The 14,064-nt window shown below is 37.1% G+C and overlaps 2 protein-coding genes across 2 annotated transcripts; one reads left to right on the forward strand and one right to left on the reverse strand.

Annotated features, from left to right (window-relative positions):
- The first annotated feature begins 1,321 nt into the window (after positions 1-1,321).
- Positions 1,322-4,086, forward strand: LOC147065937 (uncharacterized). The gene is made up of 2 exons (XM_085955981.1): positions 1,322-2,259; positions 2,374-4,086. Exons 1-2 carry the CDS (start codon positions 1,374-1,376, stop codon positions 2,526-2,528), a joined length of 1,041 nt encoding a protein of 346 aa, XP_085812107.1. The 5' UTR covers positions 1,322-1,373; the 3' UTR covers positions 2,529-4,086.
- Positions 4,087-4,250: 164 nt separating this feature from the next.
- On the reverse strand, positions 4,251-9,237 carry LOC147065938 (DNA replication complex GINS protein PSF3-like). The gene is made up of 3 exons (XM_085955985.1): positions 8,870-9,237; positions 7,256-7,524; positions 4,251-4,856 (listed from the first exon to the last, which is right to left on the reverse strand). The coding sequence occupies exons 1-3, from the start codon at positions 8,976-8,978 to the stop codon at positions 4,629-4,631; spliced, it is 606 nt and encodes a 201-aa protein (XP_085812111.1). The 5' UTR covers positions 8,979-9,237; the 3' UTR covers positions 4,251-4,628.
- Between the last annotated feature and the right edge of the window lie 4,827 nt (positions 9,238-14,064).

The raw sequence follows: 14,064 nt of genomic DNA on the forward strand, positions 1-14,064 counted from the left end.
GCGAATAGAGTGGCAGCATAATGGAGATTCTGATGACATGCATTTACAGGCATTAAATTCTACATCACTCGAAAACACATTTTCACCACACGGACACACCCTTCAAACAAACCAAGAGTCACCAACACAAACATATACACCGACATCATCACTACACACATTGAGTGAGCTTCCACACGGCTCCCAATCACAACTAATTTTACAACCATCCCACCTCGACACCTCCGAACCAGCACAACAACAGACATATTCACAATCACAGCACACACCGAGCGAGCTACCACATGGCTCTTCGACACGAATACAAACACCTTTAACCTCCGCCCCATTAGTGTCTCCACCACCTGTTCGGCGATTGTTTCCGAGACCGCGATCGCAGAGGGGAAGTGTCCAAATTCGGCAATCAGTTATTCACACCCAGACAAGGCGGGATGGCGATTTGATGGTATGATCAATTTATATATTTATTTGAGTTCTCACTTTTATTTTAGACAGTTTTTATTGAGCAGTGAAATAATTAATGTAAACTAGTATGACAGGCAGTTGAATGCACAAAATGTGATTAGAAATGTTATTGTTTCAGGTGGGCGCTTCGACCGTAGGAGAGGGGTGCATAAGAGCGCAGCATGCACGGGTACTGTAGCATATGGACGAAGAGCATGCGCTAGAGGTAACGAAACTTTATTAAAATTTCAATCCGTATCAATTTATATAGGTTTGTTTACTCAACCAATCAAATTTATATCCAGAGATCCTTTCAAACTTTCTTTAAACACTTCAGACATGTTTCATAAAAGGGGTGTCTTCAAAATTTTCTTGTTTGCTTTGGATTTTAAATCGTTACTATTGAGTTATCGTTATTATTGTAAAAAAAATGTTAGGAAATGTGAATTTGTCACAAACAATGACATGATGGAAGCAAGCAATAAATAGAATTGAATGAGTCATTATGAGATTTTCACAAATAATGACGTGTATTATTTTATTTCAGAAGGAGATAATGAGGAATAGCAGTTGCATGGGAGGTATGAATTAATTTTTTAAATTCAAAATACTATATCAATAATACTTATGTACCAAATTAATTACATAATTTCCAACAAGCTATATAATTTATTATTCGCTATTGACTCTGAAGTCCCTTGAGATGTTGATCGTATTTTTTGCCTTGTGTTCTTCTGTAGTGGCCCCTTTTTACCCCCTTTTCTTCTCGATTATTTATCTCTCTGGTTGCTTATCTTTACCGGCTGGCAGGACTGACGCTTCTATCGTAGCGTGCTTTGTCTTTGGTTATTCATTTTTTGATTGTTTTTCCTTTGTTCAGAAGCGAAAAAATTTTTCAAACAGTTAAATTGTAAAATTTGTGCAATAACATGGAGCGTAATGAAGCCAGCAACGTCGCGGAGGGACTAGCGATGGAGACCGACTCGAATGAGTCGGAATTGCTGTTGGGCGATCCAGTGGGTGAACTGAGGGCAACAGTAATGTCACTGGATAACAAGGTATCGCAGATTTTTTCAATCTTAACCCAACAGGGTCTGCCTGCAGTGGTGCCTACTCCGCAGAGGCCGACGGTAAACATCGACTCTCCGGTAAGTTTTTTACGGCCACCCGCAAGGCCTGAAACAGCGGAAAAACCCAACAGGATTCCGTTGCCTGTATTTAGTGTCGTTGTTCAGGAGCCTGCTTTTCCGACACCAAACAAAGCTCGGGTAGCAGAACTTACCAGGCTCCAACTATTTGACACAGATAATTGGGCAGGGGTTCGCTACGCTGAAACCCAAAAACAATATTTGGCAGCCCCGTCTTTCGTTGAGTTGGGACAAACGATACATCTAATGGAGCGTACGATCGGCGGCCTCCAAAATGCGATGCTCGCTCAAAAGGAGTGTATTCGGGACGCGTTACAGCGTGTGGTCGACTCTGTCAGCGACCACACCATCGGTACGGCTCTTTTTGAAACGGTCGTAATGGAGTTCGGGCCCTCTTCAGCACTCAACAAAGTGTCTGAGGACGTCACCCGAATCCTTTGTGTAAAACGGGCAGAGTTGGTTCAGATCTCCTCTCCAATCCTCTCCGGTATAAAAGACACCTTCACCCGAGAGGCTCTTAACAAGATCCCACCTAGCGCAGAACATATCTTCAATAAAGATAAACTGGCGGTATTCTTAGAAAGAGGTGGGGGTCGTGAGAAGGTCTTTGATCAGACCACCAAAGTGGTTGACCAGGGCAGGGAGAGTCAACCTAGCACTTCGTCAGGTGGACACAAGGACACCTTTCGGAGGCAGGGTTACACGAGGAGGATACCAGTCTTTGATCAAACCACCAAAGTGGTTGACCAGGGCAGGGAGAGTCAACCTAGCACTTCGTCAGGTGGACACAAGGACACCTTTCGGAGGCAGGGTTACACGAGGAGGATACCAGACCAGGTTAGGGGTGGCTTGCCGAGAGGCCCACGCCCATCCAACCGAGGTTTTCCCAGAGATAACCGAGGTGGTGCGAGGGGCACTTACCCTAGACGCAGGTGACCGGGTCTCCCTCACCACGTTCAAAGGGGGACGCCTCCAGCATTTCCAGGAAATCTGGCAGGCCAAGGGTGCACCACCACCATTATTAAAAATAATAACGGAAACCCGTATTCTGTTTATAAAGAAACCCCCTCTAATAATGCCTTCCGTACAATTCCAGAAGGATTTCCAAACGCGACAATCGCCGGAGATCACTTCACAAATCGCGGAACTGAAGAAATCGGGAGTATTGGAATTGGCAGAACCATCTCCGAGCTTCCTCTCAAGACGGCAGTCAACGACCCGTCTTCAACCTAAAACGCCTAAACGGTTTCCTACAACCAAGGCGTTCAAACTGTTCCACCATTTCAAGGTCCCAACATTCCTGCAAAGGGAAGACTGGTTAGTAAAAATAGACCTAAGCCAAGCGTACCTACATGTACCTATAGCTATACAACATCGCCGATTTCTTCGGCTAGTTTACCAAGGAGAACTCCTTCAATTCACGTGCCTTCCGTTCGGACTGTCGGCAGCAGCAAGACTGTTTGCCTCATTAACAAACTGGGTGGCCGAACACCTCCGGGGAAAGGGTATGAGAATCGTCACTTACTTAGACGACTTTCTGATGGCAAATCAGTCCAGAGAGATTCTTCTGTCGCAACTACCTAGAAAAGTTGAAAGCCGGTCAACTTTACACGCTACACGCCGGCGTGAATAAAGTTCCTCGGTGCCACAGCCACTCTTTTTACTTTTTTCAATTTCAATTTAATTCAAGTCTATATACATCTTTAATAGATTTAATTTTTGCCTTCAATTGTTTCGTATCCATGCCCCCTGCTTTTCATTAAGTTCACTAAAAAGACGTTTGAAAATTTCATCTTTTAAATTTGTATTGCAATAGTTTTTGTCTTTTATATTCCATAGCACAGGGTACTGCTGGTAGACGTTAAGAAATTCCACAATATTATTTACGTTCGACTTCATTTTTTAGCGCTAGCACCCGAGAAAATTAAACAACAACACAATAATATTGACATATTATTAAGATATCAACTCGCTAGCTTGTCTATATTATTATCTATGCTTTTTTACGTATCTATTGTCTATGTACTGCGTCTGCGCTGACAGTGTTGCCATGTCTACTGAAATTTCAGTAGATCTATCAAAAAATCTACTGAATTTTGAAAATTTTACTTGGCAACACTGTCTGCGCAGTAGAGCGTAGCGACCTCCCGGTAAAAAAACGAACTACGTTCCGTCAAAATGGCATGACAAAAGCGAGGTACATACAATAAGTACCACGCACAACGTGGTATGGTATCTATTCTAGGGCTGCGAAAATGACGCATTAGTTAGTGTGAACACGCAATATTTTCATCATCGGTTGGTGAGCAGAGTCTGTACAATTTGTATTACATTACTTAACATGAGGTTTGTCCAAAACACCAATGATTTGAATTTCCAAATACAAAATGTTCATCGACCTCCATGATTGAATCTAGTGTTTCAATAAAAACTTTACTAATCAGGACTTATCTTTATTACGAAATTTTAAAAGAATCTGCGAAGCCAAGCTGTAAGAGTTATACAATATTTTAATATAATATATTAAAATATTATGTACAGTAAAACCCCGTTAATATGAACATGGTTAATTTAAAATTCACCGTAAATCGAAATATTCGCTGAAATTCATAAAATCTATTTAGAGCGAGATTTACGCGAATTGAATGAATGAACCATAATAGTCACCACTTATTTTAATCTGAAGGGAACCGAAGTTACTAAATTTTAACAAAAATTTTTTTTAAGTTTATACATTTTGCAATTCAATTTTTTTCCAGTCCTGTCAATTTCGAATTAACACAGTTTTGCTGTGCTGTATTTGGATTGTATCTTCCTATTTTAATGTAGCCCCCAAATTACTGGAGGTTGGATATTACATAATATAATTGAAGGGGCCTGGTAAACTGGTGTTGTCAATGATTCGCATTTCACCTGCCACCATAAATTTGCAACAGAACAGACACTATTTTACCTGAGGCCCAATAATTGGCTGTTTAGAAAGACTTAAAGTATAATAATTAATACAAAAAATTGAAAACTTGATGCGAGCCGCGGTCAGGTCTCTTCTAGCTGGGCACGTTTCCTCTTGAGATGTGTACGGACCATGGGCGCAGTCTTGAGAGGTGCCGTGGCCTCACTGCACCACGCAGTGAGAGCAGTCCCGGCACGCTGCCCCGCCGCCAGGAGACCCAACTCCAGACGGTCCAGCTTGGCACTGGCCATAGGGTCCGGTTCTGAGTTCTGGCACAGGTCCATTATGTAACGGAAGCGGCTACGGAATGTCTGGAAATCAAACAAGCACAAGGTTGCTATTTCACTGTATCTTTTTCCGGAAGTCGCTATGTCAACTATAAAATATTACCAGTGTTGCCATAATTGAAGGAAAATGAAAGAAGTCAGCCACTCACTGATAAGTATTAATTTGCACTCACACTGTCTGACTACATGGACTACAGAGCAACCACCTTTGTATATGATGTGAATCACGATCCTCGGCTGGTCAAAGAAATGCATTTTTTCAATGCGTACAGTCGAACTTTGCGTCGTACATGCGTACAGTCGAACGGTTATTACGATCACGGATATAGTGAGATCTCGGATGTAACAAGGAAACATTCGTTGACGTTTATGATTTTCTTTACATTCATTACAGTTATTCACTTTTATAACAAGCTACTAATCGGGCATACTGAGCTAAAATATCGTAATTTTTTTATTAAAACTGTTAATGTGTAGATTGTTTAAAAACATTTCGACATAAGCAATAAAATCCGACCAGACAGGATGCCGCCGGGATCAGATTACGTTTATGACACTAGTTAAGTGCTAAGAACCTACCTAATTGGTGTTTTCGCCGACAATATTGAAAAAATATCCACGCATATGATTGAAATTGCATGTAAAAAATCCAAGGTTTGTGAAGTCAGTAGGTACCTACCAGCGTTCATTACAATAAACAACTTCTTTTATGAATGCCATGCTTGTTTCGGGGAAAAATTCTAATTGTGCATTTTTGTTTGAATTGCAACTTTTTGTGTTGTGTGACCGCTCATTTAAAAATACCTATTCTCTGATATAATAAGTAACGCTTATAACGAGCAAATTCAGTCGGTACCATCTTCCTCATAATAACAAAGTTCGACTGTATTTGATTCAATCTACGGACGCAATGGGTCGAGCGAATGGGTAACAACTATTTCTTCATAAAAAAGGGTCTGTGAATATATCTTTATTTTAACTAGCTTCATTAGCTTTTTGTATTGAAAATAGTACTATAATATTATTTAAAATTGGGGAATATATCGTCGTCATAGATGTCAAAGGAGTCAAGCCACAAATTTGGCGAAAATGAGTTAAGTACACAAAAGCATTTTAAAACCATCAAAGATGCCGTGGTCAATGGATTTGAGCCACAAAACTCTTTTGACTACCACACAAGTAGGCCAACTGTGCATTTCAATATTCAGTGGTCAAGAGATATAACACACATAACTTTTAAATAATATTTTTTTTAGTTATTCATTCAAAATAATAAAAATATGACCATCACAAAGTATCTTTTATGTTCAAAGTTTCACCGTGCTATCTTTCTTGTTTGTTTGAAATGTTTCTTTTGTCACACAAAATCTTTGCGTGCCGATTTCTCAGCTTCATGATTTCGTGGACTGGCTTCCTTGACATCTATGGCGACGATTATTCGTACAATTCAATAGATTGTTTTCACAAAGCGCTGACAACATTTAAAAAGATGTTCGCGTCAGAAATGGATGATATTCACAAATCAACGACTTTCTCGTATTTTTGACCAAACTAGAAGAGACACTTGTGGATACTATGCTTTAAAAATTAGTTCAAACCTTTAGGTAGACATATCAGGCAACAGATCATAAAAATGTCAAGTAAAACACAAGGAAATATATTTTTGAAAAGAACACTCGTTATTCAGTTGTTTGAATCGCGCGCCATTGCGAAGACGGGTGTACTAGATGCGTCACCAGGGTTATCAAAACAAAACATTGGTCATGCATCGAAAAGTGTGCATCAATAATATTTTTATTTACCTTTTAATTAATTATTATGATTACGTTAGTGTTATGTATTTTTTCTTAGTGATTTGTGATCTCGAAAGAAACATATTGAAGATTTGTTTTTAGTATTTTTTGTCATTATAAATATATGTGAAATAATTATTTCACCCGCCAAAATGTCACTACCACATAATATTATCGAAGAAATAATGCTGGAAAATATTTTATCGATGCACAGCACTCCAGTAAATTTGTTTGGCTTTGTTCATTGTTCCATGTTTGATATTTACATTATTATAATGGGTAATAATTTATATTTTTTATGTGCCACGAAACTGTGTTAGCTCTGTTCACATGCCTGGCGATTATTCGACAGGCCCTTTGTACAATGAAAAAGCCGACGGCGCCTCATAAATTATATTATAATAGTATTTTAGCAGTGCGGTAATTATTTTTAGTGTTTTATTCTCCAAAACATCCTAATGAATAAGTGGATGACAACATTATTTTATGGTGACGTAATTATGGTAAATAAAACTTTCAAAACCAACATGCATTAGATTTGTAATTTAATTATTTCATTGTTTTCACTTTGTTGAAGTACTGATGGTCGCTAAAGAGCCTGTCTCTGGTAACAATAATAAATGAACAAACCGATTCTAGCGAGCTGGCCACACCTCCACGGGGATCGAACGATGCACAGTGACTGCCAAACTCATAGTAAAACATTCCTAGTTTGTGTAGATCGACAGCCGACGCATCAGCTTTGAGAATCTCCCGATATGCTTCCTTGTAAACTTTTGGCAAATCCACGCCCACCATAGGCGGCCTCTTCAGCAGTAGAGCCTCTGCCAGCCACAGTGGCAGCTCAATGGAAGTTCCCGCCTTCAGATTCTCGCAGTCTGATGATGGATCTAAAAAGCCTACGCAAAAAACATTTGCATAAACATTTGCTTTCTGTAACTACTTGGACTTTGAGTTTCCGCTGAAAATGTCCCGTATTTACAAACCTAAATCTGACCACCCTACTCTTATGTGAGTACCTATAATATGATTGGCAGAAAAGCCTGCGGATGCAGATATATCTCGTTAGTTAAGTAGTATAAATAGGTACATCTCTGTAATAGTGTAATATGAAAAGATATGCTATCTTCAATGTTTTTTTAATACTACGAAAATAGGAAATCTTCAACGATCATACTGCAAAAATGAAAGTCAGACTTCGGTAGAAATCATCGTACGCACAACTGAAGACTATTCGCAAGCTGATTAAAAAAATTTGAAAACAGGTAGGTGGTGTTTTGGATCGCCTGACACCTGTACATGTTCGTCCAGAACGATGTGTATGCGAGACAGTGTGGCTGGAGAGCCAGAAATGTCAATTCCAAGTAGATCGTAGCAACTTGGCTTCTCATATGGCTCTTCAAGGCGAATTTTGCATAGAGACCTACACCATGATAAAATCCAGCTCACATAAGAACTAAAGCCAACAGACGACTGGCAGCATCGCAGATTCGCCAATTTGGTCTTCACGCATTTCCCAAGAGAAGCGATTACCATTTGGTGTGGTTTTTAGGCTGGGGGCATCATCAGTCATACTTCGAAACTATAGACAAATGATAACTGGCTTTGCGGCAGGAATTGAAAGATTTAAATTTGGAAAACACACGGCACCAACATGATGGGGCAACATGCCACTAAACTCGTGAAACACTCAGTTTAGTGCGTGAAAAGTTTGATGGCCGTTTAATTTTAACATCGATCCGAGTACGATCCTAGTACACTTGGACCGAGCGCACTCGTACAAGACAGCTTCATACTATTTACTCCTATCCGAGCTACTCGTGTCAACAATTCGCAAACTCTTGACGTGCTTCATGCCGACATCCGTACCCTTGAAATAGAGCCCAAAATGTGAAAGGAGAAGGTCATGGAAAATCCGCGTAAGCAGCAGACCGTAAAATCCAAGATGGCTCGGGGAGGTAATTTGAATGGTATTGTGTTCCATGTGTGATTGCAAAAACTAAATTATCGATTGAAAAATAAGTTATATTCTTGTGTACCATAACTTGGATAACCCTTTTACAATGATTGAAGCGCCACAATACGAATAAGGTGTTCATGAATCATGACTGACTAAAATGTTACTATTGTTCAATTAGAAACTCACCAGCCATATTAAACAATGCGGGACGCTAAAGAATCCGCACAAACTTCAATCCCTAGAAATATGTAGGTAATACAAAAGTTCCTGTCTCGAGCACTTACCCATTCTAGGAAGTTCATTTAGAAATTTACACGGCACGCGTTCATTTGTAGCGAGGATATCTTCGATTGAAAGATAGTTTGGTAGGTAACTTGTTTGTAACGCCATCATAACGGTCGGCCACCATTAACAAGAACAAGTAGAGGAGTCGGAGGCGACATAAATAGATTCGTAGTATATATATTGAATTAAGAGCGTTGACAGTACCTATTCATTATAGTGAATGTGTTGGGCGTTGAAAACAGTTTCCAAACTAACAGAGAACCAAAATAAAACACAAACATGAATGTCGCCTTCGCTGCCTTTACCGGGAAACCGTTGGCAACAGGCACCAACAGGCAAACTCTAGCCGGTACCACGTGGGGTCTATGCACATCAGTGTTGCCATATTTCAAAAGTGGAATTATAGTACAGAGCCTCCAAAATTATAGTATTTGGAGATAAAATATAGTACGCGTTGTCATCTGTTGAAAATGAAAATTTTCCCAATTTTTCATAGTCGGCTCGTTTTTATTAGGAAAAATATTTCATCGCGGGCCGCAGGTTCCCAAATTTTCACGGTCGGCTTGTTTAGGAAAAATATTTCGTCGCGGGCCGCAGGTTCCCAAATTTTGATGGTCGGCTTGTTTTTTTTAGGAAAAATATTTCGTCGCGGGCCGCAGATTTCCAAATTTTCGAAGACCATTCGATTGCGAAATGGCACTGATGCACGTGAGTATATTTCACTCTCCAGTTCAGTGTTGCCATATTTTGAAAGTGGAATTATAGTACAGTGCCTTCAAAATTATAGTATTTATTTCGGCAAAAAATATAGTACGCGTTGAGTGACCAATAATTTTCTGCATTTTCAAAAAATTAAACGTGGGGTAATTAACATCTTGTTTTTTTTTAGACAAAATTCAAATGTTAAGTCAGTGGTTTCCAAGCTTTATGTTACTACGCCTCCCTTTTAAAAAAAATCTAATCTAGGCGCCTCCCCCCCCCCCTTATTTCATTAAATAATATATACACCTTTTTAAATAGTCAACAAAGTACCTACTTACGAATACAAAAATGAAAAAAAGATAAACAAGGTTTTACTCCAACCAATCTCTTTGGTTTTACTACTTACATTACATTAATTTTTGACGAATGTGCTTGTTTATTAGCAAAATCAATTTCAATAGTAGTCAATCTAAATTCATCTTCGTTCATTGTCAAATGAATTCTATCATGGGCCCCACATCCCGAAGCAGACCGGGACCCCGGGTCAGGATTTTTCTATTAGCAACTTTTTTTCCGATTTCTCAAAATTATGGTATTTTGGACGTACTATAAATGTTATATATCGTTCATAGTACGCAGACAAAAATTATAGTACAAATGAGGCGTGTAGTTTCAAAAACAACCTATTCCACTTTTACAGATTGTTGGCAAACAACAAAAAACTGTTTACGGTGTTGATTTTACATATTTTTTTGTTATTTCTGTTGAAAATTGTAGTTTACATTTTAAAATGAATATCTCAATGCTAAAAACTATGCCAATGTTCTTAAAAGAATGCTTTTTTCTAATATTATAATTGGAATAAGTTACTTTTGTTTCTAACACTTGAAATAAGTTATATTTGAAACCAACACATTTGGAATAAATTGCGTTTGTAAAAACCACTAAAAACTGTCATGTTAAATGTTGCAGGAAAAGTCGTGAATATTCGTACCCATCCAAAATAATTATTCTGGGTCACTAATTTTAAAATGCTTGAAATTAAGTTAATAAAATTGGTCATTCAAATTATTTCACTGTTTTGTGAAATTAGGCATAGGTACATCTTGTTAAAATGGTTTTGATTCAAAATTATGTTTTTGAAGTTATACTTCTTTTGGCGCGTTTAGTAGAGGGTACAATAATTGACAGCTGCGCGCGCACACCGTTACGAAAGTGCGACATTATCACGTGATCGGGGTACCAGCACCATATGGAATGAAGAGACAAGATAATTTTAAACCAGCGGCACTCCAATAAGCGGCCTTTTTTCTTGAGTGTGTAATTTAACAAGATAATTAAAATAGTAATATTGAATAATATTAATAATTTCAGAATAACGCAATAAAATAATTTTAAACCATCGACGCTGAAATAAGCGGCCTTTTTTCTGAGTGTGTAATTTAACAAGATAATAAAAAACAGTAATAGTAAATGATATTAATGAATACGGAATGAAGCAGCAAGATAATTTTAAACCAGCGGCACTCCAATAAGTGGCCCGTTTTCTCGAGTGTTTAATTTAACAAGATAATTAAAACCTTCATAATAAATATATAGACAATAATATGAATAAGAAATTTAATGTCCAAGAGATAATTGTACTCTAAAATTAGGGGATTAAAATGAAGGCTTAATTTATAAAGTGTACCATGTGTAATTAATTATTGAAGAATACAAACTACTCCAAACTTTCGAAGTGTTTCATTTCTACTTCCTACCAATAAGACAAACAAACAATTTGGATAGTTCGATGAACCAAAGAAAAACTTTTATTTATTTTATGAACCTGATTCTAAGTTACCACACCAGAGCTAGTCGAAGAATCTAGGTAATCAAACATTTCGTTTTGTTACGCCAAAGAAGTATAACTTCTAACGCGCACGCGCGTATATAAGTACATGCACCGATTTTTTATTATTATAACAAAAAACAACAAACGTTATTTAGAAAATAGTAATTAACAATAAAATAACTGATATTTTCATTAAGTATATTACAATGAAAATTAGGTAAGTAAATAATAATTGATCTCTATATATATATAGTAATCTCGTGTCACGGTGTTTGTGGTTGCACTCCTCCGAAACGGCTCGACCGATTTTTATGATTTTTTATGTATATTTGTTAGGTATAAGAATAGGTCGTAAAGTAAATTTCATACCGCTAGGTGATTAGGGTATCTCTATCCAGGAATTTTTTTCTTTTATTTTTTTGAGCATGTCGCAATTGCGTGCATCTCAATCACAAGAGGCACGAGCTGAACGAAATCAACAACGACAATTGGAACGGAGCCAAGTGCGCCGGTTACTAACCCCGTGATACTCAAATTACGAAGTAACATAAAATCAGTACCTATTTTTTGTTTAAATATAATATATTAAAAATGTTACTTATCCTTATTTCAGAATAAATTTTACGGCCCTCGGACGAGAAATAATTAAAATACAATAAATTAACACGACGCGCAATTAATGTTGATGCTTAGGAATTCGTGGAAAACGCCCGAAATATTTTCAAACATACAATTGTTAAAAATCGCATTAATAAAGATAGACTAAAAAATACTTATCCTATATACTTAGTAAACTGAAAGCGTTAATAATTATTTAAATGATAATGATAATTTTCGCTTGAAAATAATACTTAAATAGTTATAATAATATCTATGTACTTCCATAAATAACACGAAAACTTGGCCAAATCAGCATTAAAATTCTCCAAAGTGGATAATTTTGTTCTGTATGGTACCTGTGTTTTATAAAAACTTTTCATCAAACCCCAAAATATTCCATACAATTCAACAATAATTCGTTCACTTTCTAGAAATTTTAGCTAGACGTATTCGTTTTTTAGCATTTTCGTGTATTACTGGTGAAGCTTGCACATCCATGATGATATTAAACAACTAATAATTATTATATTAATTGGCTTGTAACATTGTTTTTTCATCTACAATTTGGCGAGCAATTTCATACGGTATTTACTGTTTACTGAAAGACGCCATTGCAAATGCAGTCTTCCTATTGGTCAATTTTGGAATAAGTGAAAATGGTTTGCGACACTCCTGTGGGTCTATTCTATGCTTATCGACCGCTAAAGTGATAAAGTGAAAAATATTATCAAACTTAGGGTAGGTTTGTATCAAAATATTAGCACTTATTGTAACAATTACACGAAGCCGGTTTTTATTGTTGCAATAAGTGCTATATTTTAACAGCACCTATCTTGCTGCTGTTAAAATATCGCACTTATTGCAACAATAAAAACCGGCTTCGTGTAATTGTTACAATAAGTGCTAATATTTTGATACAAACCTACCCTAAGTTTGATACTATTTATCAATTTAGTGTTCGATAAGTATAGAATAGACCCACTGGAATAAGTTTCTTTTGTACCAATAGCGACTTTGAAATTGATTTTTATACTAGATTGAATGCCATTAGGTTGTTATGTACAAAAAATACTTGTTCAAAAAATTTCTCCGTAAAATTTTGGCATTCATAACTCATTTTCGTCAAGTAGTGAAATGAGTTGTTTTTGAAACTACAAGCCTAAAATACTATAATTATAGTACGGTTGGCAGCACTGTCGCCAACTTTTGTTTTGTTTTCTGTTTTTGAAAAATTACTTGCAGCAGTCTTACCAACAGATGCTATAATCATAGACAGTGTAGCCATCTTTTTGCCACTGAACTATAGTACGTGGTCCAAGAAATTATACCTAGTATTTCTACAAAAACTGTAGTACGCCTTGTCATCTATTGAAAATTTATAATATTTTTGTTTTTCACCAAAAAACTAACGGAGAATTTGAGAAATTCCAAGGCCTTTTTTTATTTAGTTACGTACTTCTGACCAAAAACGCTTACTGGTGAATTCAATAAAATACCTACCTATTTCATTTTAAACCAAAATCAAACTTTTTTTTCATGGTTCCATGGATCAATTTTCTTATACCTATTGGAAAATTATAGTAAATACCAGTGGCGCACCCGGGGGGGGGGGGGCAGGGGGCCCTGGCACCCCCCAAAAACATTGAAATTGAAAGTCAATAGATTAGAAAAATGAAAACACGGCAAAAAAAATGATTTCAAATTCACCAGCTCTTTAGAAAAAAATTTTAGATTTTAATTTCTAACACAAAAATTTCGAAACACTAATGTCGGGTTTTTTTTAGAAACTCAATCTCTAATGGAAATGTCAAAAAATTCTCGGTGTCCACCCAAATTCCGTATTGGTGTACACCAAGTGCAATAGACAAAAGTCCAATAAACGAGAAATTTGGCTGTGTTCTGTTGGGTAGGTTTGTGTACAGCGCTCGAAATGGAAAATTTTACGAACCGGAGCGCTCGATGATTTTACGAAAATATTAACATAGTTATCTAAATTTATGAGTATTTTATAAAAATAAGTGTTAGGTTTTTTTTGTTTTATGGCCGATCTAGCTCAGA

This window comes from Rhyacophila brunnea, unplaced genomic scaffold (genome assembly GCF_057557595.1).
Source record: "Rhyacophila brunnea isolate RB1 unplaced genomic scaffold, BYU_Rbru_1.0 scaffold_5, whole genome shotgun sequence".
NCBI lineage: Eukaryota > Metazoa > Arthropoda > Insecta > Trichoptera > Rhyacophilidae > Rhyacophila > Rhyacophila brunnea.

What these genes read in the sequence shown, in the direction of transcription:
- LOC147065938 (XM_085955985.1), bottom strand. Translation starts at nt 8,978, where the DNA reads ATGATGGCGTTACAAACAAGTTACCTACCAAACTATCTTTCAATCGAA. An exon ending in AAATGAACTTCCTAGAATGG is followed by an intron (nt 7,525 to 8,869) that starts GTAAGTGCTCGA and finishes TTTTTTGCGTAG; the next exon opens with GCTTTTTAGATCCATCATCA. An exon ending in TGGCCAGCTCGCTAGAATCG is followed by an intron (nt 4,857 to 7,255) that starts GTTTGTTCATTT and finishes TTTGATTTCCAG; the next exon opens with ACATTCCGTAGCCGCTTCCG.
- LOC147065937 (XM_085955981.1), top strand. Translation starts at nt 1,374, where the DNA reads ATGGAGCGTAATGAAGCCAGCAACGTCGCGGAGGGACTAGCGATGGAG. An exon ending in TCAACCTAGCACTTCGTCAG is followed by an intron (nt 2,260 to 2,373) that starts GTGGACACAAGG and finishes GCACTTCGTCAG; the next exon opens with GTGGACACAAGGACACCTTT.